At 42.7% G+C, this 23566-nt stretch overlaps 1 protein-coding gene across 2 annotated transcripts in view; it reads left to right on the top strand.

Annotated features, from left to right (window-relative positions):
- The window catches only part of LOC121009503 (RUN and FYVE domain-containing protein 1-like), a 186977-nt gene that overhangs the window by 81237 nt on the left and 82174 nt on the right, over positions 1-23566 (top strand). For both annotated transcript variants that reach the window (XM_040442693.1, XM_040442684.1), the window contains 3 exons: positions 9589-9658; positions 16280-16381; positions 18558-18674. In XM_040442693.1, the coding sequence (XP_040298627.1) occupies positions 9589-9658; positions 16280-16381; positions 18558-18674 (289 nt within the window). The remainder of the gene's footprint in view (positions 1-9588; positions 9659-16279; positions 16382-18557; positions 18675-23566) is intronic.

Here is a 23566-nt window from a genome sequence, read left to right as displayed (position 1 = left end):
GCCTTTTTTACGGGTAATGTAGATATCGCCTGCAGTCCTGTGTAACACCACAGATAACAGTGATAACCCTCTGAGTACAGATAATGTAGTAGATGTCGCCTGCAGTCCTGTGTAACACCACAGATAATGGTGATAACCCTCTGAGTACAGATAATGTAGTAGATGGGTGTGAGGCCCCAGAATTTAGAACACCACAGTGTGACCTGAAGTCTGGGGCCAGGATGCGGCAGTGTGGGCCAAATTCTATACCCCCTTCCGCCAACCCTACCATGAAACAGATATTTGGATGGACATTACATACAGTACAGGCCAAAAGTTTAGACACACCTTCTCATTCAAAGAGTTTTCTTTATTTTCATGACTATGAAGGCATCAAAACTATGAATTAACACATGTGGAATTATATACATAACAAACACGTGTGAAACAGAAAATATGTCATATTCTAGGTTCTTCAAAGTAGCCACCTTTTGCTTTGATTACTGCTTTGCACACTCTTGCATTCTCTTGATGAGCTTCAAGAGGTAGTCCCCTGAAATGGTCTTCCAACAGTGTTGAAGGAGTTCCCAGAGATGCTTAGCACTTGTTGGCCCTTTTACCTTCACTATGCGGTCCAGCTCACCCCAAACCATCTCGATTGGGTTCAGGTCCAGTGACTGTGGAGGCCAGGTCATCTGGCGCAGCACCCCATCACTCTCCTTCATGGTCAAATAGCCCTTACTTTCAAAGTTTTCCCAATTTTTCGGCTGACTGACTGAGCTTCATTTCTTAAAGTAATGATGGCCACTCGTTTTTCTTTACTTAGCTGCTTTTTTCTTGCCATAATACAAATTCTAACAGTCTATTCAGTAGGACTATCAGCTGTGTATCCACCTGACTTCTCCTCAACGCAACTGATGGTCCCAACCCCATTTATAAAGCAAGAAATCCCACTTATTAAACCGGGCACACCTGTGAAGTGACAACCATTTCAGGGGACTACCTCTTGAAACTCCTCAAGAGAATGCCAAGAGTGTGCAAAGCAGTAATCAAAGCAAAAGGTAGCTACTTTGAAGAACCTAGAATATGACATATTTTCAGTTGTTTCACACTTTTTTGTTTATGTATATAATTCCACATGTGTTAATTCATAGTTTTGATGCCTTCAGTGTGAATCTACAATTTTCATAGTCATGAAAATAAAGAAAACTCTTTGAATGAGAAGGTGTGTCCAAACTTTTGGTCTGTACTGTACATTGCTAGGAAATATACAGTAGAATAAAGCAGCACATATCTCTTACATCCAGTAACATCTCCTGTGATGTAGACTCTTTCCTCAACGTCTTCATTCGGAGATTATACTGCTATGATACCTTCTTTCAGCCGCGTCTCGTCTCTGCAGTGTTTCACAGATTTAATTTTTAGATTCCTCACTTTACTATCAACCTCCCCCTCCTGGTGCCTCAACACAGTCATTCTGCTGCTACTCTCAATACTGTGGTAGAGCCTTACAGATAGTCCCCCATAATAACATACTCCCAAACCGTCCTCAGTGGTAATAGTGTTCCCTACAGCAGGGTTCCTCAACTCCAGTCCTCAGGGCCCACCTGCCAGTCATTTTTTTGGGGGATTTCCTTAGTATTGAGCAGGTGATACAATTAGTGTCCATCCATCAGGACTTAACACAGGTATTCATTCTGTGGGATATTCTCAAATCATGACCGGTAGGTAGGCCCTGGGGACTGGAGTTGAGGAACACTGCCCTACAGTACCTCCAATAACATCCCCTTTAATATGTGCTCAATGATAATCCCCCATAGTGCCCCTAGTAGAAATAAGGCCTCCTATAGTGCCCCCAGCAGTAACAAGGCCCCTCTATAAAATAACCCTATAAGAGCCCGCAGTAGTAATAGTCTGCAGTAGTTATAATGCCTCCTATAGTGGTACAACTATTTATAAAGACCCACTGCAGTGCCCCTTGTAGTTATAATGCCCCCTGTAGTGCCACTAGATAAAATACCTCCCCTTTCCCTGTAGTGCCCATATGTATAATGGCCCCTCTGTATAATTCTTATATATAATGGCCCGCTGTATAATTATTATATATAATGTCCCCCTCTGTATTATTAGTTTATACTGTATAATGGCCCCTCTATATAATTATTATATATGATGGCCCCACTGTATACTCATTATAAATAATGGCTCCCTATGTATTATTAGTTTATATAATGGCCCCTCTGTATAATTCTTATATATGATGGCCCCGCTGTATACTCATATATAATAGCCCCCTCTGTATTATTAGTTTATATAATGGCCCCGCTGTATAATTATTATATACTAGCAGTAGGGCCGGGCTTCGCATGGGTATAGTTCATCTATTTCATTTAATGTTTGTGTATGTTATTAAAAGATATGGACAGTATCCACTATAACAATGACATCTACAGTACCCCGCCCCTTTAAAGCTTACCTACAGCGGTGAAGAAAAATGGCTGGGTTGTTATGAAAATCTGGTGTAAAACTGTTTGTATGTGGAGACTAAGGGCCTGCAAGCTTCTATTGGCTGATAAGGGTCATGTGACCAGGCTTCTATTGGCTAATGCATTTTTTGGGAAACTCTCACGCAGGGATGTCCTTTTGAACAGCTCACTCTCAGACAGCAGCACTGTGCTGTCTGAGTGTGAGCTGCAGGGCGAAAGTCACTGTCCCTCCCACCCCTGAAGCCCCCCGGGTTTGGGGGCATGGCTTGGTTCCTGGGGATGGGGTTTTTAAGTCCGTCTTTTGAGGGTGGCCTGAATGGCCACTCTACCTGCCCCCTGAACTGTCACCTCCACAGCACTCAATTCCCTTAACAGTGTCATCCACATCGCCCTGCCCCTTTAAAGCTGACCTGCAGCAGTGAAGAAAAATGTCTGGGTTGTTATGGAAACCTGGTGTAAAACTGTGTGTATGTGGAGACTAAGGACCTGCGAGCTTCTATTGGCTGATAGGGGACATGTGACCATGTGTATGGCAGTTGGGATATGAAGAGAAAGACCTGCAGGCTTCTATTGGCTAATGTAGGTCATGTAATGTGCCATATTTGAACTTTTGGGGAATATCTCAGGAACGGTACGTGCTAGAGAGCTGTGACCCCCACAAGATTTCTTTCCATGTAGCAAGGGATGTGTATATCAAGTTTCGCAGAAATCGATGGTTGCAATTTTTGAGTGATCGTGGAACATACAGTACAGACCAAAAGTTTGGACACACCTTCTCATTCAAAGAGTTTTCTTTATTTTCATGACTATGAAAATTGTAGATTCACACTGAAGGCATCAAAACTATGAATTAACACATGTGGAATTATATACATAACAAACAAGTGTGAAACAACTGAAAATATGTCATATTCTAGGTTCTTCAAAGTAGCCACCTTTTGCTTTGATTACTGCTTTGCACACTCTTGGCATTCTCTTGATGAGCTTCAAGAGGTAGTCCCCTGAAATGGTTTTCACTTCACAGGTGTGCCCTGTCAGGTTTAATAAGTGGGATTTCTTGCCTTATAAATGGGTTTGGGACCATCAGTTGCGTTGAGGAGAAGTCAGGTGGATACACAGCTGATAGTCCTACTGAGTAGACTGTTAGAATTTGTATAATGGCAAGAAAAAAGCAGCTAAGTAAAGAAAAACGAGTGGCCATCATTACTTTAAGAAATGAAGGTCGGTCAGTCAGCCGAAAAATTGGGAAAACTTTGAAAGTAAGGGCTATTTGACCATGAAGGAGAGTGATGGGGTGCTGTGCCAGATGACCTGGCCTCCACAGTCACCGGACCTGAACCCAATCGAGATGGTTTGGGGTGAGCTGGACCGCAGAGTGAAGGCAAAAGGGCCAACAAGTGCTAAGCATCTCTGGGAACTCCTTCAACACTGTTGGAAGACCATTTCAGGGGACTACCTCTTGAAGCTCATTAAGAGAATGCCAAGAGTGTGCAAAGCAGTAATCAAAGCAAAAGGTGGCTACTTTGAAGAACCTAGAATATGACATTTTTTCAGTTGTTTCACACTTGTTTGTTATGTATATAATTCCACATGAGTTAATTCATAGTTTTGATGCCTTCATAGTCATGAAAATAAAGAAAACTCTTTGAATGAGAAGGTGTGTCCAAACTTTTGGTCTGTACTGTATATATATCTAAGTATTGCTATACAGTAGATAGATATATAGAGATATAGCAAAGCTGAGTGTGCTGGGGCAGCTGTCATGTGTATAAATGTAGCAGAGCTGGGTGTGCTTGGCCAGCTGTCATGTGTATAGATGTAGCAGAGCTGGGTTTGCTGGGGCAGCTGTCATATATAGAGATATAGTAGAGCTGAGTGTGCTTGGCCAGCTGTCATGTGTATTAGATGTAGCAGAGCTGGATGTGCTGGGGCAGCTATGAGACTTCTACTGTCATAGCTGGCTAAGTGTACATCTATACACATGACAGCTGCCCCAACACACCCAGCACTGCTATATCTCTATATGACAGCTGTCCCAGCACACTCAGCTCTGCTATATCTCTATATATGATAGCTGCCCCAGCACACCCAGCTCTGCTACATCTAATACACATGACAGCTGCACCAGCACACTCTGCTCTACTATATCTCTATATATGACAGCTGCCCCAGCAATCCCAGCTCTGCTATATCTCTATATATCTATCTACTGTATCGCAATACTTAGATATATATAGATATAGCAGAGCTGGGTGTGCTGGGGCAGCTATCATATATAGAGATATAGCAGGGCTGAGTGTGCTGGGACAGCTGTCATATAGAGATATAGCAGTGCTGGGTGTGTTAGGGCAGCTGTCATGTGTATAGATGTACACTTATATATTTGCCAGACTTTGTGGCTACCTGCCTCTTTGGGTGCTGTGAATAGGGTCCCCACCCGTAATATTGGAAATGCAAAAATCACAGCAGAATTGTTGTTTTTCTTTTTCCGTAAGTTAATTTTTATTGGAAAAGAAGCAGCAACGTATATGCACAAACGTTTTCGGCCTTATTAGGCCTTCGTAAGGCACTAAAAAGTAATTTTGACAATATTCAGTCCCTATGTACATAATTAACAGTTTACACGTTATATTTGATATCAAGTACATTCATTGTAACAAAATTGCCATCTTTTTCTTTTCTTTTATAGATAGAAGAGAAGTGTGTACCAGTAAATTTACTATGACATTCATATCTGTTAAATAGATTATAAGGAAAGTATCCACGATGTCTTTTGTGACTCTCAACTTATCCAGTGACAGCTCAACTTTTAGAATGATTGTACTCAAAAATAAGCTATCTAAAGTGTTCTTACATTATATCATATATATCAAATATAACGTGTAAACTGTTAATTATGTACATAGGGACTGAATATTGTCAAAATTACTTTTTAGTGCCTGACGAAGGCCTAATAAGGCCGAAAACATTTGTGCATATACGTTGCAGCTTCTTTTCCAATAAAAATTAACTTGCGGAAAAAGAAAAACAACAATTCTGCTGTGATTTTTAGATGTACACTTAGCCAGCTATAACAGTAGAAGTCAATAAGTGGCGATGCAGCTCTTATGGCTGTGTGGGTAAGTGCTTTGCCGCTGATACAGAAGGTCGTGGGTTCGAATCCCAGACACATCTCTCCCTCTCCTGAGGACGGCAATACAAATGACTATGCCTGGGATTCGTAAATGAGAAGTGTGCAAGTTCGGCCGGCCCTGCTGGTGTCACCCCATCACTGGTGTCACCCGGTGCGCCCCGCACCCCCCGCACCCCTTTTGCAACGCCACTACCGCCCCGATCTGTTTCAGGATGGCCGTAGCAGTTATCACACTCTGCTTAAAACTCCTGACATCTGTGTTGGCACAGATGTCGGCCGTTTAACCCCCTCCATGCTGCGGTCCATAGGGACCGCTGTATGGAAGGGGTTAAGAGATGGAGGGAGCTTCCTCCCTCTACCATCGGGCTGCTGCTGTGCTGTGGCAGCTGCCCGATGCTTGATGGGTTAACAGAGGGAGGGAGCTCCCTCCCCAATCGGGCGCTGGCTGCTGTTGCAGCATCCCGATGGTTACCATGGCAACCGGGCGCCTTCACAGGCATCCGGCTTGCCTTGGTATAGCTGATCAGGCTCCTGCTAAAGACAAGACCTGATCAGGCTTAGGCCTCATGCCCACTAACGTATTTTGTTTCCGTTTCCGTTCTGTTTTTTTTTTAGCGGATAGGATGCGGACCCATTTATTTCAATGCAAAAAATGCGAACAGCACACAACGTGTGCTATCTGCATCCGTATGTCAATTCGGTAGCCCCGCAAAATAAATAGAATATGTCCTATTCTTGTCCGTTTTAGGCATTGTTACAATGGATCTACAAAAAAAACGGATGGCATACGGATGTCATCCTTTTTTTTTTTTTTTTTCGCGGATCCGCAATTTGCGGACCGCAAAACACATACGGGCGTGTGCATGTAGCCTTACTGTGAGTGACAATGCAATGCAATACACTATACAGTGTACTGTAGTGTATTGTAAACTATCAGACCCATTGGATCTTCAAGAACCAAGTGGGTCTGTGTCAAAAAAAAGTAAAGTGAATAAAAGTTAAAAAAAAGTCATTTCTTATTATAGCCACACATTTATAATTGATTAAAAATGTAAAAAAATAAAATAAACTGCACGTCTGGTATCATCACGTTTGTAACGACCTGATCTATAAAAGGATCACGTTACTTTCCCTGCACGGTGAATGTCATTAAAAAAAAAGAGCAAAACTATGATGGAATTTTAATTTTTCCCACCTCTCTTCCCAAAAAAGCTATTAAAAATGATCAAAAAAGTCATATGTACCCCAAAATAGTACCAATTAAACCGTCACCTGATCCCCCCCAAAAATGAGCCCCTAAATGAGACAATTGCCCAAAAAATGAAAATAAATATGGCCTTCAGAAAATGAAGACACAAAAACATGTTTTTTTTTCTAAAATGCTTTTATTGTGTAAAGCCAAAATAAATAATAAATAGACAAATTAGGTATTGCTGTGTCCGTAACGACTTGCTTTTTAAAAATTCTTCCGCCAAAAGGTAAAATAAAAAGTGTGCCAAAACAAAAATTTTTATTGGTCTATTTGCCCAATAAAGTGTAATATTGAATGATCAAAAAATATTATATACCCAAAATTGGGACCAATAAAAATGTAAACTTTTCCCGCAAAAAATGAGCCCCTGCGCAAGACGATCGGCAGAAAAATAGAAAAAATGTCTTTCAGAAAATGGAGACACAAAAACATGATTTTTTTTTCAAAAAATGCTTTATTATGTAAAACTGAAACAGACAAAGAAAGTAGACATATTTGATATCATCGCGTCCGTAACAACCTGCTCTATAAAAATATCACATGATCTACCCTGTCAGATGAACACTGTAAAAAAACAAAAAATAAAAACTGTGCTGGAACAGCCATTTTTGGTTACTTTGCCTAACAAAAAGCATAATATAAAACAATCAAAATATCATACAGTATGTACCCAAAAATGGTACCAATTAAAACACAAGATGATTGGCAGAATAAAAAAGAAAAAGTATAGCTTTTAGGAAATGGTGACACAGAAAAAACCTGATTTGTTTTGTTTGGCCAGGGATGTCAGGTGACCACTCCTCTGAAGATGCTTGCTGTGATGCCTGCTGAGATTTTTACTTTCACTTTGAAGCTGCTCAACCCACACAGCCTCTCATCAATGGGAGCATGCTATGCTGAACACATTAGAAAAATTATATGTACACAGTATATCTCTCATGATACAAATACCTCGTGACTTTAGTTATTATCTGGGCCATTTTTTTTGTTTTTATGCGTATGGTGGCCAACCCCTTTAATTGTTTTGTGAGGTATGACTATCTGTCACAGAAGATTTCAAATATTGAAAAGTTTTAACATAATATAAAATGTAATGCATCTCTGACGGATCTCAAAACCAGAATACAAAGCGCAGATATGAAAGTAGCCTAAGAATCTCTTAGATAAGTGAAAATGTTCTCTAGTTATTATTGATGGCCTATCTTCAGGATAAACCATCAGTATCGGATCGGCAGTGAGGGAACATGCCACGCTTCCACTAATCAGCTGTAACTTCTGCACTGCTCCCCTTGAAGTTAGTGGGATCATAGCTGCAGTTTCCAGTAGGGATCGACCGATTATCGGTTTTACCGATATTATCGGCCGATATTCAGGATTTTGACCGTTATCGGTATCGGCATCTATTTTGCCGATATACCGATAACGTACTGGGAACACAGAACGCGCTGCTCTCAGCGCTCTCTGTGTTCCCTCAGCAGCACAGGGGAGAAGGAAGCAGTGTCTCCTCCCCCTGTGCTGCTGCTGCCGCTGCCGCCAATGAGAGGAGAGAAGACAAGAGGAGGGGAGGGGCTGTGGCCGCTGCGCCACCAATGAAGATGAGTCTTTCATTAATTCATATACAGGAGGCGGGAGCTGGCTGCAGAATCACATAGCCGGCTCCCGACCTCTATGAACTGTAGCTGCGGTCCGCTCATAGAGGTCGGGAGCCGGCTATGTGATTCTGCAGCCAGCTCCCGCCTCCTGTATATGAATGAGAGACTTATCTTCAGTGCGCCCCCCCCCAAGCCCCCCAGTATTAATCATTGATGGCGCAGTGCGCCCCCCACCCCCATCCCAATAGTATAAACATTGGTGGCGCAGTGCGCCCCCCCCCCCAGTATTAATCATTGGTGGCAGTGGCCACAGGATCCCCTCAGCCCTGCAACTCCGATCGGAGCCTCAGCAGTGTAAGCCTGGGGCTCCGATCGGTTACCATGGCAGCCAGGACGCTACTGAAGCCCTGGCTGCCATGGTAAGCTCCATGCTGCTTTGTGCACAAAGCACAGAGCAGCAGGGACAGTGTGAGCTCCTATTCACCCTGATAGAGATCTATCAGGGTGAATAGGACAAGGGTTCGAGTCCCTAAGGGGGCTAAAAGTTAGTAAAACAAAACAAAAAAAAAAAACACAAAAATATTAAGTATAAATGAAAAAGATTTACAAAAAAAAATTAAAATACACGTTAACAATAAACATATTAATTTTCAGCAGATTTGTGTAGGAAATTATTATTTTTTTTTTCAAAAATGAAAATTCCCAGAATATCGGTATAAATTATCGGCTATCGGCCTGAAAATTCACAAATTATCGGTATCGGCCCTAAAAAAATCAATATCGGTCGATCCCTAGTTTCCAGCTCCGTCCACTATACAGTGGGTGGAGCTATGTAGTTCTGGTGCCAAATCTACAACAAAACAGCACTATTATGGGGCTTTGGACCTGGCGACCAGATATTGATGTTCTATACTGGAAATCCTTTTAAGGGTTTCTTCAAGGCTGTGATGGCTAACCTTCAGCTGTGGTAAAACTACAACTCCCAAGATGTACACTTGCTTGGCTGTTCTCAGAACTCCACAGAAATGAATGGAGTCGTAGTTTCACCACAGCTGGAGTGCCGGAGGTTAGCCACTGCTTTAAGGTGTTAAAAATATATATTTTTTAATTATTAGTAATGATTATAAATGTATTGATATATTTTAGCTGCACTGTTGAAGATCTTCAGTCAAAAATTGAGCTTTTGGAGAAGACAAATTCCAAGTTAAATGAAGAGGTTTGTATTTTTTTTTCTCTTTATTGCCAATACCTAAGAATGTACATCTTGCATTGCTAAGCGAGTATATTGAGGATAGGTATCAGCATCGGTTTATCAAGGGTCAGTCCTGTCAAACTAATCTAATCAGTTTTTATGAGGAGGTAAGTTGTAGACTGGACCAGGGTGAGTCAGTGAACTCTGCACCACATAAAAGGTTAGTATATAAAATGAGAATGCTCGGACTGGGAGAAAACGTCTGTATGTGGGTAAGTAACTGGCTCAATGATGGAAAACAGAGGGTGGTTATTAACGGTACATACACAGATTGGGTCACTGTCACTAGTGGGGTACCACAGGGGGCAGTATTGTGTCCTATTCTTCTCAATATATTTATTAATCATCTTGTAGAAGGCTTGCACAGTAAAATATCAATTTTTGCAGATGACACTAAACTGTGTAAAGTAATTACCAAAGAAGAGGACAGTATACTACTACAGAGGGATCTGGATAGATTGGTGGCTTGAGGTGGATTTACACTGTGCGAAGAGAAGCCCATTGTCGGGGGAAAAAAGCGTTCCTTCCTTACAGTTGGCTGCTCGTTAAGTGATTTAAATTTCTGCTCATTGTGGGATTTCAAGTCAAAGAGGCTGTCCTATCAGTGACAGCTAATTACAGTCTTAAAGGGAAGGCTGTGAGTCACTGATTGGACCGCCTCCTTGACTTTAAAGCCCAGAATTAGCAGGAATTTAAGTCAATGAAATATATGTTTTACTGAATCTTTTCCCATAAAACTACATATCAATTTTAAAATTTTTCTTCCCTATCTTCCTTGAGCCATAACTTTTTTATTTTTCCGTTCACATTGCTATATCAGGGCTTATTTTTTGTGGGATAAGATGGACTTTATAATGTCACCATTCAATATGGCATACAATTTAATGGGAAGTGGGGAAAAAGTTCCAAATGGGGTGGAATTGGAAAAAACACACAATTCCACTGTTTTATGGGTTTTGTTCTGTTTGTGACAAAACTGACCTGTGCCCTTCATTCTCTGGGTCAGTACGATTACAACGATACCACATATGTATAGGTTTTTATTTCAGAATTTTTTGTTACATCATATTCTGACCCCATAATTTTTTTATAGTTATATCTACTGAGCTATATGGAGGCTCATTTTTTGCGGGACAATCTGTAGTTTTTATGGATACCATTTTGGAGTGTGTGTGACATTTTATTAAAAAAATTTGGGTAAGAGAAGCAATGAAAAAATAGCAAACTCAACATTTTTACCTTTTTTTCCATTACGCTATTCGCCGTATTTGAAAAATATATTTTAATAGTGCAGGCATTTTCGGTCGGGGTGATGAAACCAATGATGTTTTTATATTTTATTTATGTATTAATTTTTTTATTATACGGAAAGGGGGGTGATTTAAACTTTTATATATATATATTTTTTTTTTTACTGATTTTGAAGCTCGTATTTGAGCCTACAAAGTCCAATTTTTTTTTTTTTATTCTGAACAATCAAGGATTTTTTAGATCCATTAATTGTTCAGAAATGCTTATTGGTCTGTCACCTGCTGGCCAAAATAAGAATTTCAGCTTCAATTCCCTGAGTCTCTTCAGCTAGACCAAGTGCATTGAACCAATTACCAGCATCCTCATTGGCCGCAGAGGATGCCGTTAAGAGTAGATGCCGTGGTCAGACTTGATCACGGCATCTAAAGACTTAAATACAGCAATTTGCATTATTGCCAGTCAGGGTCATTAGCCGCGGGTCTCTGCTGTTGTCATCCACAGATGCCTCATAAAAGTGTCAACCACAGACCCCCCCCCCCCCATAATAGTGTCATCAAAACGCACCAAAAGCACACCTTTTGGTTAAAAATATTTTTCTCATTTTTCTCCTCAGAAACCTAAGTGCGTCTTATCACCAGGTGTGTCTTATAAAGCGAAAAATACGGTAATAATGATTCCCACAGCGTGCACCCTGAAACAGAAGATTCATATATACCTGCTCCTCACCTCTCTGGTCCTCCGCATTGCCTCTGCTGTCTCCACCTTCCAGTCCCGTGCTGTTTAGATCCAGTGGTGCATGAGCATGGTCACATGCACCACTGCAGCCAATGACTGGCTTCAGCGATTGTGTTACTTGTGGCCACATCACTGCTGATGCCATTTGTTGCCTGTAGCGGCGTTTGTGACCATGCCTATGCACCACCGGTTGTCAACAGTGTGGGGATCGGAAGATAGGGGTAGCTCAGAGGACCAGAGCAGCATGGAGCAGGTAAGTATGAAGCTTCAGAGTAAAGCAAATATATGGACTAGGTCCTGTGATATTTATCACTATATGTCAAATCTCATAAATTACAGGGTTAGTGATTTTTGAAATTACGTTAAAACATAACTTTTACTAAAGATATTTAGAATAATAGGCCCAAAAATACAAAGATAAACAATTAATAAACAGAGCGGCGGTATGACAGGTAAACGTGCACGGCGGCACCCAAGGTAATATTAAAGGGAATGCTCGGCGGCACCCTAATAAATGGAAACCCGTACTCCTACCACTCTGTAGTCTGCGTCCAGGGTGCAGAATGCGTCCAGATGATGTCACGATAATCGACTCCTAGGAAGACGCTGTTCTGCTGTAGGGATGGCGGGGTGCAACTATGGCCCTGGTTTGCCCTATAAATGTGGTCTATGGCTTGCCCTGATACTAGTAGGGGATAGCAGCCTAACCACAGGGCACTTGTCCTTAAAAGGGCGACCCCGTCCGGAACCTTGCCCTGTCGCCTGGCCCTGAATGGCCCTATTCTAGTCCCACTCCCTACATGCACAGTTCAGCAAGATAGCATCATCAGGGGAGATGTATAGGACTCTAAAGGCTTTTGGTGATCAATGATGGTAAAAAATAATCTCATCAGTTGATCATAGATGGACTATTTTGTGGAGTGCTGGATAATGCTCCACCTCAAAACGGGCATCCTTAGATAAGCCACGGGCAGTAAAACTCCACCCGCGCTCTGTTTCCGCCAGAATTTAAATGCCAGGTACGGCTCGCACCTGTCCAGCGTGCTGCGTCATCAATCCGATGCGTCTGACGCGGCTCGGACCCATGCGCATGCGCGAAGGCTAGGATTCAGACTCAAGCGTCATCCCGGCCGCGCATGCGCTCTGGTCCCGCTCGGCAGTGGTCACGTGGGGCGCCGCTCAAACTAGATGACGTGAGCGCGTCCTACCGCCCTGTGTTAACAGGGCGGTCAGCTGAGATTGTTTGCCAGGGAGCTGGGCGCGTCCCCAGCAACCGATCGCTGGTAGGTCTAGTGATATAGACCTCAATGAATAGAAAGGCATTTACGGCATATTGATCATGGGTGAATGATACAAGGATAAAGGGGCTGGAGTTCAGAACTCAGATCCTGGCGGATCGAGCAATTAGATGGGTACAGGCAAATATCACTACACAAAATTTATAATACTGATCCAGTAACCTCAGTGTGCACGTATACTGTAATGACTGATAATAATGATAGTAGTACGCGCTTCACAGAGGTTATGATACATGATTGGAGAGTAATTCACTTAATCTGTTTGTGTATTTATTGTCAAAAGCGTTAGTCAGAGACAGCCGCTTAGGGGTTCATTTTTGGGGAGGGATGATTGGGATGTTTTAGACGAAGCAACTAAAATTGAGTTGCTCGTTCAGACCGGTTGGTGAGACCGTCCGCAGCCTAAAGATCCGTCTGGTCTCACGCTGTAATAATAAACGGTCCCAATCACCTCCTCTTAACGGTTGTTTAACCAGTTCCAACCCTGTGGCGCTCAGGCATTTGGGATTCCCATTATGGGCTTCGTGTATATGCCTCGAGACTGCTGTGTCTCTCTTGTTTGCTATATCTCCCAAATGCTCGCCTATACGTCTACGCAGACTACAGAGTGGTAGGAGTACGGGTTTCCATTTATTTGGGTGCCGCCGAGCATTCCCTTTAATATTTACCTTGGGTGCCGCCGTGCACGTTTACCTGTCATACCGCCGCTCTGTTTATTAATTGTTTATCTTTGTATTTTTGGGCCTATTATTCTAAATATCTTTAGTAAAAGTTATGTTTTAACGTAATTTCAAAAATCACTAACCCTGTAATTTATGAAGTATGAAGCTTCTGTTTCAGTGGGTACCCTGCAGACAGTTTCTAGAAAATTATTATTTTAAAACCCCTTTAAGCAATTCCAGCCACTAATACGATCTATGATTCAAAATTACAAGAAAGGTACCCATTTCCCAAGGGATAAAATACACAGAAAGCTAAAATGTATTGTACATAAAGATTCGCCCAACCGAGCAGCTAGGGTCGAATGTAGGGTCTCCAGGAGAAAAAATGTCAAAAAATTATGAGCTGTATATTCGCCCTTCGGCAGAGAGTGTCCGATGGATTTATTCACTAATAACCGAGACAGAAGCAGACATTTTTTGTCATACGAAATTAATTAACTCGCCAATTATTTCCATTGACTAAATAAATAGGACCTATCTTCCATTCATCTGACTACCTCCATCCACTCCGCACATGGCTGAAGCCTGTTTCTTGCCTATACTGAACATGCACATTTCCTTCAGGTCCTTAGAGGGCCAGCTCTATGCGCACCTTGATCTTCCCCAGCCATGGCTATCTCCTGGGTATTTAGGCACCTTCTCCTGTGAAAGGGTGCATGAGCAATAGATTCTATTTGTCTAGTTTCCTGTAATGTTGCGCCATTTGTCTTGTTCACTCTCTCATGTCATGTTCACTCTCCCATTTGTCTTGTTCACTCACCAGTGACCTTTCGCTGTCTGACCTGACCTCTTTCTGATCTCTCTACTGCCTACTCTGACCCTCAGTCTGACTTTGGATTGCATAAACTCTCCCTCCCTGACCTTGACTTGCTCCTGACTATGGTTTTGCCTGACCCCTGTTGTCCTGGACACTCGTGAGTCAACAGTCTACCTAATAGAGAGGGGGTATTGGTCTTTGTAGGGGTTAAAGGGTGATTACCCGGGGGGAGGGGTGCTATTTAGGTTATATCTGTTCAGTAGACACAGTGCATCCATATTTGCTTTGTAACAAAGGTCAGGACAGATTGGATTTTAAAAAAGACGTTTTTTTAGATACCAGACTTGCAGCATGTTGTAGCAAGTAAAGATCTTTAGGCAAAATGATCATTTCAATAAAATGTATATGTTCAGGCACCCTTAATGGGAGCATACTCCATATTTTGCACTTGGATGTAACATTATAAAGGGATATATATTTTGCACATCCGATAAAGCTGTATTCCTGGAAATGGAAGTACTTACCGTATTTTTCGCCCCATAAGACACACTCCCCCCCCCCCCCCAAAAAAAAGGGGGGGGGGGAAATGCCCCTGCGTCTTATGGGGCGAATGCTTCCATTTTACATCGATGTATGAGCGGGGAGAGAGGAGGGGCTGGAGTCCGGAACTAGGGGTGGGGCCCGGTGCAGTCACTGTACTCTTACACCAGTCACACTCACTGATGTCGCACGCCGGCTCCGCCTACTTCATTCATAAAGTGGGAGGAGCAGGCGCGCAATGTCAGTGAGTGACGTTACTGCTGCCATCCGCTCTGCCTGCTATGGAAGCTTGTTAGTGAGTGCTGTACTGATACAGGGGAACAGGGGAGAGCGCAACTTTAGTTAAACTTATTAACAGGTTAAGGATTAATATTTATAAATACTGCGGAGGGCCTGTGTATTGGGGGACACTGTTATGAGGGGGATCTGTGGATGACACATATATAGCAGTGTCATCCACAGATCCCCCACCCCATAACAATGTCATCCACAGATCCCCCACCCCATAGCAGTGCCATCCACAGATGCCCCATTAGCAGTGCCATCCACAGATGCCCCATAAACAGTGCCATCCACAGATCCCCCATAACAGTGCCATCCACAGATCCCCCATAACAGTGCCATCCACAGATCCCCTATAACAGTGCCATCCACAGATCCCCCATAACAGTGCCATCCACAGATCCCCTATAACAGTGCCATCCACAGATCCTCCATAACAGTGCCATCCACAGATCCCCCATAACAGTGCCATCCACAGATCCCCCATAATAGTGTCATGCACAGACCACCATTAGTTCAAAACCCACCAAAAGCACACCTTTTGGTTAAAAATATTTTTTTTCTTATTTTCCTCCTCAAATACCTAGGTGCGTCTTATAGGGCGAAAAATACGTTATATACTTAAATTCACCTGCAGGGTGCCATTTTTCGCTGATTGACTTCTTTTTGCTCTTTTACTTCAAGCCTGTTATTCTTTTAGTATATATCCGTTGGCAGAATCAACCATTCATAAATGTAAATGAACTGGAATTTTGTCTGCAAACAAGCAAATCTAATGTGTTGGATAGGATGTATTTGGTAAAATGATAATTTTGTTATCTTATCAGTCACCCAAACTTACCTAATATCTCTCATACTCGGTATATGGGCAGTTCTTGCACCCCCCTCCCCTCCCTCTAAATAAAGGAAAAAAGAGTCTTTAGCAACTACTCTATTTAAACATAGTAAATGTGTATGTGATGCATTTCTAAATTTGCTATTTTATCTAATCCTTGAATAGCTTGTTGCTGCAAAAGATCGCATTGTTTCACTGCAAGATGAACATAATCAGTTATTACAAGAGAGCATGCGCATTCAAAAGAAAAGTGAAAGACATTTAGAGGTAAGATACTAGCACTGTTTGCTATAAATCTGAGGTTAAAACACATTCACCCCCATATGCCATAATACCTTTTGAAAGGGGCTAAGCTTAAAGGGGTTGTCCAAGTTATTTTAATTGATGACCTATCATCAGGATACTAAACAGCCAATACCGCATAACAACTGTGGAAAACTGCATTTGTTTTTTACATGGTAATGCGGTTTGGTATGTGTTTTTGCTGCTGCAGTTTCTCAGTGTTTTTTCAGGACCTTTCCAATGCATTCAGAAACTGCAGCAGCAAAAAAAAAAAAAAAATCACATCTACAATTGTATCAAAATGTTAAAGGGGTTCACGGATTTAGGCAGTCCCTACTTTTTAAAATAACCCTTTAACAGTAAACTGATCACAGAGTCCTCCTGCTTGGAACCCAATAATCTGCTGTTATTTGCGAGGAAGCTTGTGTTCCGTTTCCCTGCAGTGCCACAATGTCCATTCACATCAGTGGTGTATTTGTATAGTACAAGACAGGTCCTCCAAGACCGGAACCGAGGCTACCCCTTATTAACTCAGAATTCCCTGATAGGTTGTATGTAAAGAAGTTGTCTATATAGGACAATTGCTTTAATTAGAGACGAGCAATGCAAGCTTCGAATGCTACATACGAAGCCTCTTCGCTAAAAATAATTGTTATAATACTTTATGGAGACTCGTCTCCGTACAGTATTAGAACGTATGGGCTGTAATAATCAATTACCAAAGTTATTCAACAAAGACTTGCTTCGGCTCATCGGAGCCCATACATTCTAATACTGTACGGCGACAAATTTCCTTACAGTATTATTCCGAAGTTTTTACCGAAGTGACTTCAGATGTAGCATCAAAGTCTCTTCACTCAGCTCTACTTTAAATATCACATGCGCCTTTCAACTCTGTTTTTGATACTTTTTTTTACCATTTTATCAAAAATGATCATGCAGATATATCCTTGTTGGTTATAAGGGCTGTTTCACATGAGCGGATGCCATGCGTGACATCCGCTGCGTGAATGACAGCCAAGACCCGATGCAGACTGCAGAAGCACGGAGCATTAACATGATTGATAATGCTCCGTGCCTCTGTGATCTCTTTACTACGAAATCACAGTGAGATAAAGTTGTCATTGTGATTTCGTAGTAAAGAGATCACAGAGAGGCACGGAGCATTATCAATCATGTTAATACTCCGTGCTTCTGCAGTCTGCATCAGGTCTTGGCTGTCATTCACGCAGCGGATGTCGCGCACGGCATCCGCTCGTGTGAAACAGCCCTAAGTATGAGACTTGAGATGTGACAGCCTGCTGCAGATCTCCTTCCTCCCAGATGAAAGGACTGAGCGCTTCTGTTCTCATGCAGTGGTGCGAGTCTAACACTTACTAGAAGGTGTTCAACAGGCAAAGAATCTCGAGAAGTCACACTCCCTCCATCCTCCTCCAGTGTCTCACTATGGATTCAGTAGTAAATATAGTAAATGTTCTTTTCAGTGAGTTCAGAGATTTTGGACAGTGACCTAAAATGAATTCAGTTATATTACACACGTTATTGTCTTTGCATCCATTGTACAGTATATTTATGGAATAAAAAAACTAGAAGCACACTTTAGGCTACTTTCACACTAGCGTTGTTTTAATCCGGCGTTCAATTCCGACACCAGAACTGCCCGCCGGATCCGGAAAAACGTGTGAAAACGGATTACATTTGAATCCTGATCAGGATTTTGATCACAATGAAAAAATGCCTCGGAAAAAACGGATCCGCCATTTATGGACTTTAACTTTTTTTTTCACATTTTTCGGGTTTAACATGCAAAAGCCGGATCCGGTTTGACTGAACACACAGCGCCGGATCCGGCGTTAATGCAAGTCAATGGGAAAAAGACCGGATCCGGCGTTCAGTTTAAGTGTTCAGGATTTTTGGCCGGAGGTAAAAATACAACATGCTACGGTTTTCTGAAAAGCCTGATCAGTCAAAAAGACTGAACTGAAGACATCCTGATGCATCCTGAATGGATTACTCTCCATTCAGAATGCATTAGGATAAAACTGATCAGTTCTTTTCCGGATTTGAGCCTCTAGGACGGAACTCAGCGCCGGAAAAGAAAAACGCTAGTGTGAAAGTACCCTTACTTACAAACTTCATTTGTAATCTGTATTGATTTTAGGTAAATATGCAGGATACAAAGGTTGAGTTGGAAACTTATAAGCAAACCCGCCAAGGACTGGATGAAATGTATAATGAAACCTGGAAACAACTGAATGTAGAAAAACAAGTTAGAATGGTATGCTATTATATTTTTTTTCTATGTGTTTAAACTGCCTTGAGTTTACCAGACATAAGTGCACAGAGGCAGGATTGGGGCTGTATCTGTTCCCTGTCAGTAATTTGCACATTGTTGTGTGACTGAGTGCCCAGTATGTGTCCAATTCCCTCAGGATGCAATACCTTTACAAACTGCTTGAACAATTACTTGGGTTCAAGAGCTCTCTATGTATTTATATTGATATTTATTACATATGTATTAAAAGTAGACATGTAAGGGCATCTGGGTCCGTGCGGCCTTGCTGGAAAAGATAGGACATGTTCTATTTTTGGCCGCAACATGCAAATCGAGGACCAATTGAAGTCAGTGTGTCCCTACCACAGTGCGGGGTGCACAGGGCCGGTGTCCATGTTTTGTGGATGCGTGGTTTGAAATCTGTCCACAAAACGGACACAGCTGTGTGAGTACACCCTTAAATAGATGGATAAAATAATAGAGGCGTATGCTGTCTGTATTAACATTATCTAATTGTAACACTAGAATTCTCAAAAAATTCGGTCCCAGCCACTAATTCCAGGACACCGCCCTATCAGTGTGCAGCTGTTATACGTTAGGTGGCTTATACACCAGTATGTCAGAGGGTCAGCCAAATTAAACTAGAAATCTATAGGCTAAATCCATTGCTTTGCTCACCAAACTTGGCTTCTACTTGCGATATTTAAAGGGGTTATCCAGTTTCACAAACAGCCCCCCCATGTGCTGGGCCCCTCACAGGTAATATACTTACCCCGCTACCCACAACACTCCTGGTCCCCACACCACCTCTGCTGCTTCTCCCTGTACATGGATGAAAACATCTGGTGTCGGGTGGGAGCAGCCAATGGCAGACAGGGATGAGCCTCCCTAGCGTCACCCGTGATGCTAGGGAGGCTGGTCCCCATCCCTGCCTGCCGTTGGCAGGAGCGGCGCCGGGAGCTGGGTAAATATATTCCCTCTGAGGGGCCCGGCACCTGGGGGGCTGTTTGTGAAATTGGATAACCCTTTTAACGCCTTTCCTCGCTGCCTTCAAGAGTTTGCTATTGGACATTGCAGGGAGGAGGTATACGAGGAGAGAACAACTTCCAGCTCATCTAGGCTATTCTGTCATATCAGAGGACATTACAGGAGGAGGCATAAGAAGAGACTACTGGAACTCAGAGTATTTCCCTGTCCATCACATTAAATCCATGCTTCTTCACTTTCTTCTTTTCCACACACATCTCGATCCCCTCATGTAGCATGAAGTCATTAAAGGTCCTTCACCACCTTTTCACCTCTCCACTTCTGATCTCCGCCCCCTCTGCACTGATCACATGATGGTGATGTTATCACAGGTCCTTCATCACCATTTCCCTCCACCTCTGAGGTTCGCCCATCCTGCACTGATGACAGTGACATCATTACAGGTCCTTCAGCTCTTGCTATGGCTGTTAACAAGAGCCCTCTTGCTACATATATATAGTCTGGCAGGGGAGACCCGGGTCTAAAGGTCCAGGCCCCCCATGGTACATTCACCAAGTTCCATTTATGCTTGTGATGCTGTTCTTGTACATGAATGTGCATGTAAACTGTATATACATTTTAGTATGTATATAGACGACTGCTGGAGTAGTGCTAGTCTAGTGGGCTGTTCAATGTGTCTTTCAGGACACCGGGCTTCCCACTTCCTTTTTGCTTGCACTTTGATGCTAGAGATTGGTGTTGTTGCTGCAGACAGATTGACAGTAATGAATGATATTGTCAGCACCCGGGAAAGCTGTGTAGCTTGCAATTTGCTATATGCATTTCGAAGCCTCCTTAGGTTCGAAATGAAATGCCTGCAACATTCAAATGTTTTCCTTCTTGCCTTGTGGCTTTTATTAGTCCTATTGTTAGGCTACTTTCACACTGGCGTTTCTGGGTCCGCCTGTGAGATTCATTTCAGGGCTCTCACAAGCGGCCCAAAACGGATCAGTTTAGCCCCAATGCATTCTGAATGGATAAGGATCCGCTCAGAATGCATCAGTTTGGCTCCGTTGAGCCTCCATTCCGCTCTGGAGGCGGACACCAAAACGCTGCTTGCAGTGTTTTGATGTCCGCCTGACGATACAGAGCCAAACGGATCCGTCTTGACTTACAATGTAAGTCAATGGGGACGGATCAGTTTTCACTGACACAATATGGTGCAATTGAAAACTGATCCGCCTCCTATTGACTTTCAGTGTAAGTCAGGACGGATCCTTTTTTGAAAGAATAATGCAAACGGATCCGTTCTGAACGGATACAAGCGTTTGTATTATCTATCGGTGCCGATCCGCCTGTGACAAGACGGATCCGCACCGAATGCAGGTATGAAAGTAGCTTTGCTTGTAATCCCAGGGTCATATTATTTCTCTGAAACAGTTCTTTCTATAAACTGGGTTAAAGAGGACCTGTCACCACAAAATGCAGTACAGTCTGCAGGCAGCATGTTATAGAGCAGGAGGAGCTGAGCAGATTGATATATAGTTTGTGGGGGGAAATTGTAAGTGTAGGCTTGTAACTTACACATTTATCTCTGCTTCTTCTGACTTTGAAGTTGTTGTGTCACTTCAGCAAATAGAGTTTATTATGTAGAGAAGGTTAATACAAGGCACTTACTAATGTATTGTGATTGTCCATATTGCCTCCTTTACTGGCTGGATTCATTTTTCCATCACATTATAAACTGCTTGTTTCCATGGTTATGACCGCCCTACAATCCATCAGTGGTGGCTGTGCTTTCACGCTGTGGAAAAAAGTGCTGGACTATACGTGCTTCCTTGATCCTGGACACCAAAAAGTCGAAGTCATAAATCTGAAGTTGATTCATTTAGAAACTTCATTTGTAATGCTGTTTCCATACAGCATTAAAATGTATTGGCTCAGTGGAGCCAAACTTCGTCTCGCCCGAAGTTGCGTGAGACTTTGGTGAATGACTTCGGTATTCATATATACATATTTAAAAACATTTTCAAATGGAAATCCAAAGTAGGCATTGGTACTGGCTGGTACCTCGGTACCAAAGCCCACTTTGGATTCCTATTTTAAAATGTTTTTAAATATGCAGATAGGAATATTGAAGTCCTTCACCAAAGGCTTGATCCGAAGCTCAATTCGCTCAAGCTTAGTCGTAACCATGGAAACGAGCAGTGTATAACGTGATGGAAAAATGAATCGAGCCAGTAAAGGAGGCAATATGGACAATCACAATACATTAGTGCCTTGTATTAACTTTCTCTACATGATCAATGCCGTTTGTTGAAGTGAAAACCCCCTTAAGACCACCTCTATGAACCGCTATCAGTGACTGACAGCTATCCATGTATACACACAGAATGCTATCAATCACTGATAACAGACCCCCCCTCCCCGTGTACAACTGAAGTCAGAAAAAGCTGAGATTTCAATGTATAAATTATATGTTTTACTGAATCTTTGCCCACAATACTATATATCAATCTGCTCAGCTTCTGCTCTATGGCATGATGCCTGCAGATCGCACTGCATTTCGTGGTGACAGGTTCTCTTAAACTAAATGCAAGCTACAATGGTCCTTGAAAGTTTGTAAACTCTTCAGAATTTTTAATATTTTTGCATTCATTTGACCCAAAACTACATCCAAGTTTCGCACAAGTCCTAAAACTAGATAACAATAACCAAATGAAATGAGTAGAAATTATTAGACTGAGGAAAGTGATCCAATAACACATGTCCGTGAGTGGAAAAAGTATGGGACCCTTTAGGATGATTTGAAGGTGACATTATAGTTGTGTTTTTAATCAGTGGAATGACAATCAAGTGTGATCGGGCAGCCAGTTTTATTTAGGAAAATATATTTATGACTTTTCCTCAGGATAGGTCATCGGTATCAGATCTGTGGGAGTGTGACACCTGGAACCCCCGCCGATCAGCTGTTAGAAGAGGTCTTGAGTCCCGCAGCCTCTTCCTAGGCCAGTGACATAACTGTACATCAGTCACATGACCTAGTTGCAGTTCAGCCCTATTCAAGTCAATGGGGCGGAGCTGCAATGCCAAGCACAGCCACTATACGATGTACAGTGCCGTCCTTGGAAAGATGCTGGGAGCCAGCATAGCTCACTAGAGGTTCGGTGAGCACAGCAGCTCCCTAAAACAGCTGATCGACGGGAATGCTGGGACTTGGACCCCCGCTGATGTGAAAATGATGACCTTTTCTGAGGATAAGTCATTATTATCTTTTCCAGGATAACCCCTTTAAAGAACAGGGATCTATCAAAGTCTTATATTCTCAACTCGTTTGTGGAAGTGTTTCATGGCACGAACAAAGGAGGTTTCCGAGGACCCCAGAAAAAGAGCTATTGATGCTTGTCAGGCAGGAAAAGGTTGCAAAACCATATTTCATTTAAAGAGTTTGGACTTCTCCAATGCACAGTCAGAAAGATTGTGTACAAATGGAGGCAATTCAAGATTATTATTACCCTCCCCAGGCAGTGGCGTGCCCAGGGGGGGCTGGGAAGGGGCGGTCCGCCACGGGTGCTGGCTTTCACGGGGGTGCCACTGCCAGGCCCAGAAGCAATGAGCACTTCCATCAATATAGATGGAAGCGCTCATTGCTAAAGGGCTGACGCCCACATACTGTGGCGGGGCAGGGGAGCGGAGTGCATAGTTCCCTGCCCCGCCGCCGACCACCTCCATAGGCTTCAGGCCTATTAGGCCTATTAGGCCTGAGGCCTATGTGGTAGTGAAATCCAGGCGCGCGCGATGACGTCATCGTGCTCGCCTGTGCCGGGACACAGCAGCACAGTGCCGGGACTCAGCGAGCAAGCGCAGGTGAGTATTTAGCTTTTTTTTTTTTTTTTTTTCTTTTATGTGCCAATGAGGGGGGTGCACAC

This window comes from Bufo bufo, chromosome 1 (genome assembly GCF_905171765.1).
Source record: "Bufo bufo chromosome 1, aBufBuf1.1, whole genome shotgun sequence".
Lineage (NCBI taxonomy): Eukaryota > Metazoa > Chordata > Amphibia > Anura > Bufonidae > Bufo > Bufo bufo.
The sequence above is the reverse complement of the archived record's forward strand: the minus strand, read 5'-3'. Positions and strand labels throughout refer to the sequence as shown.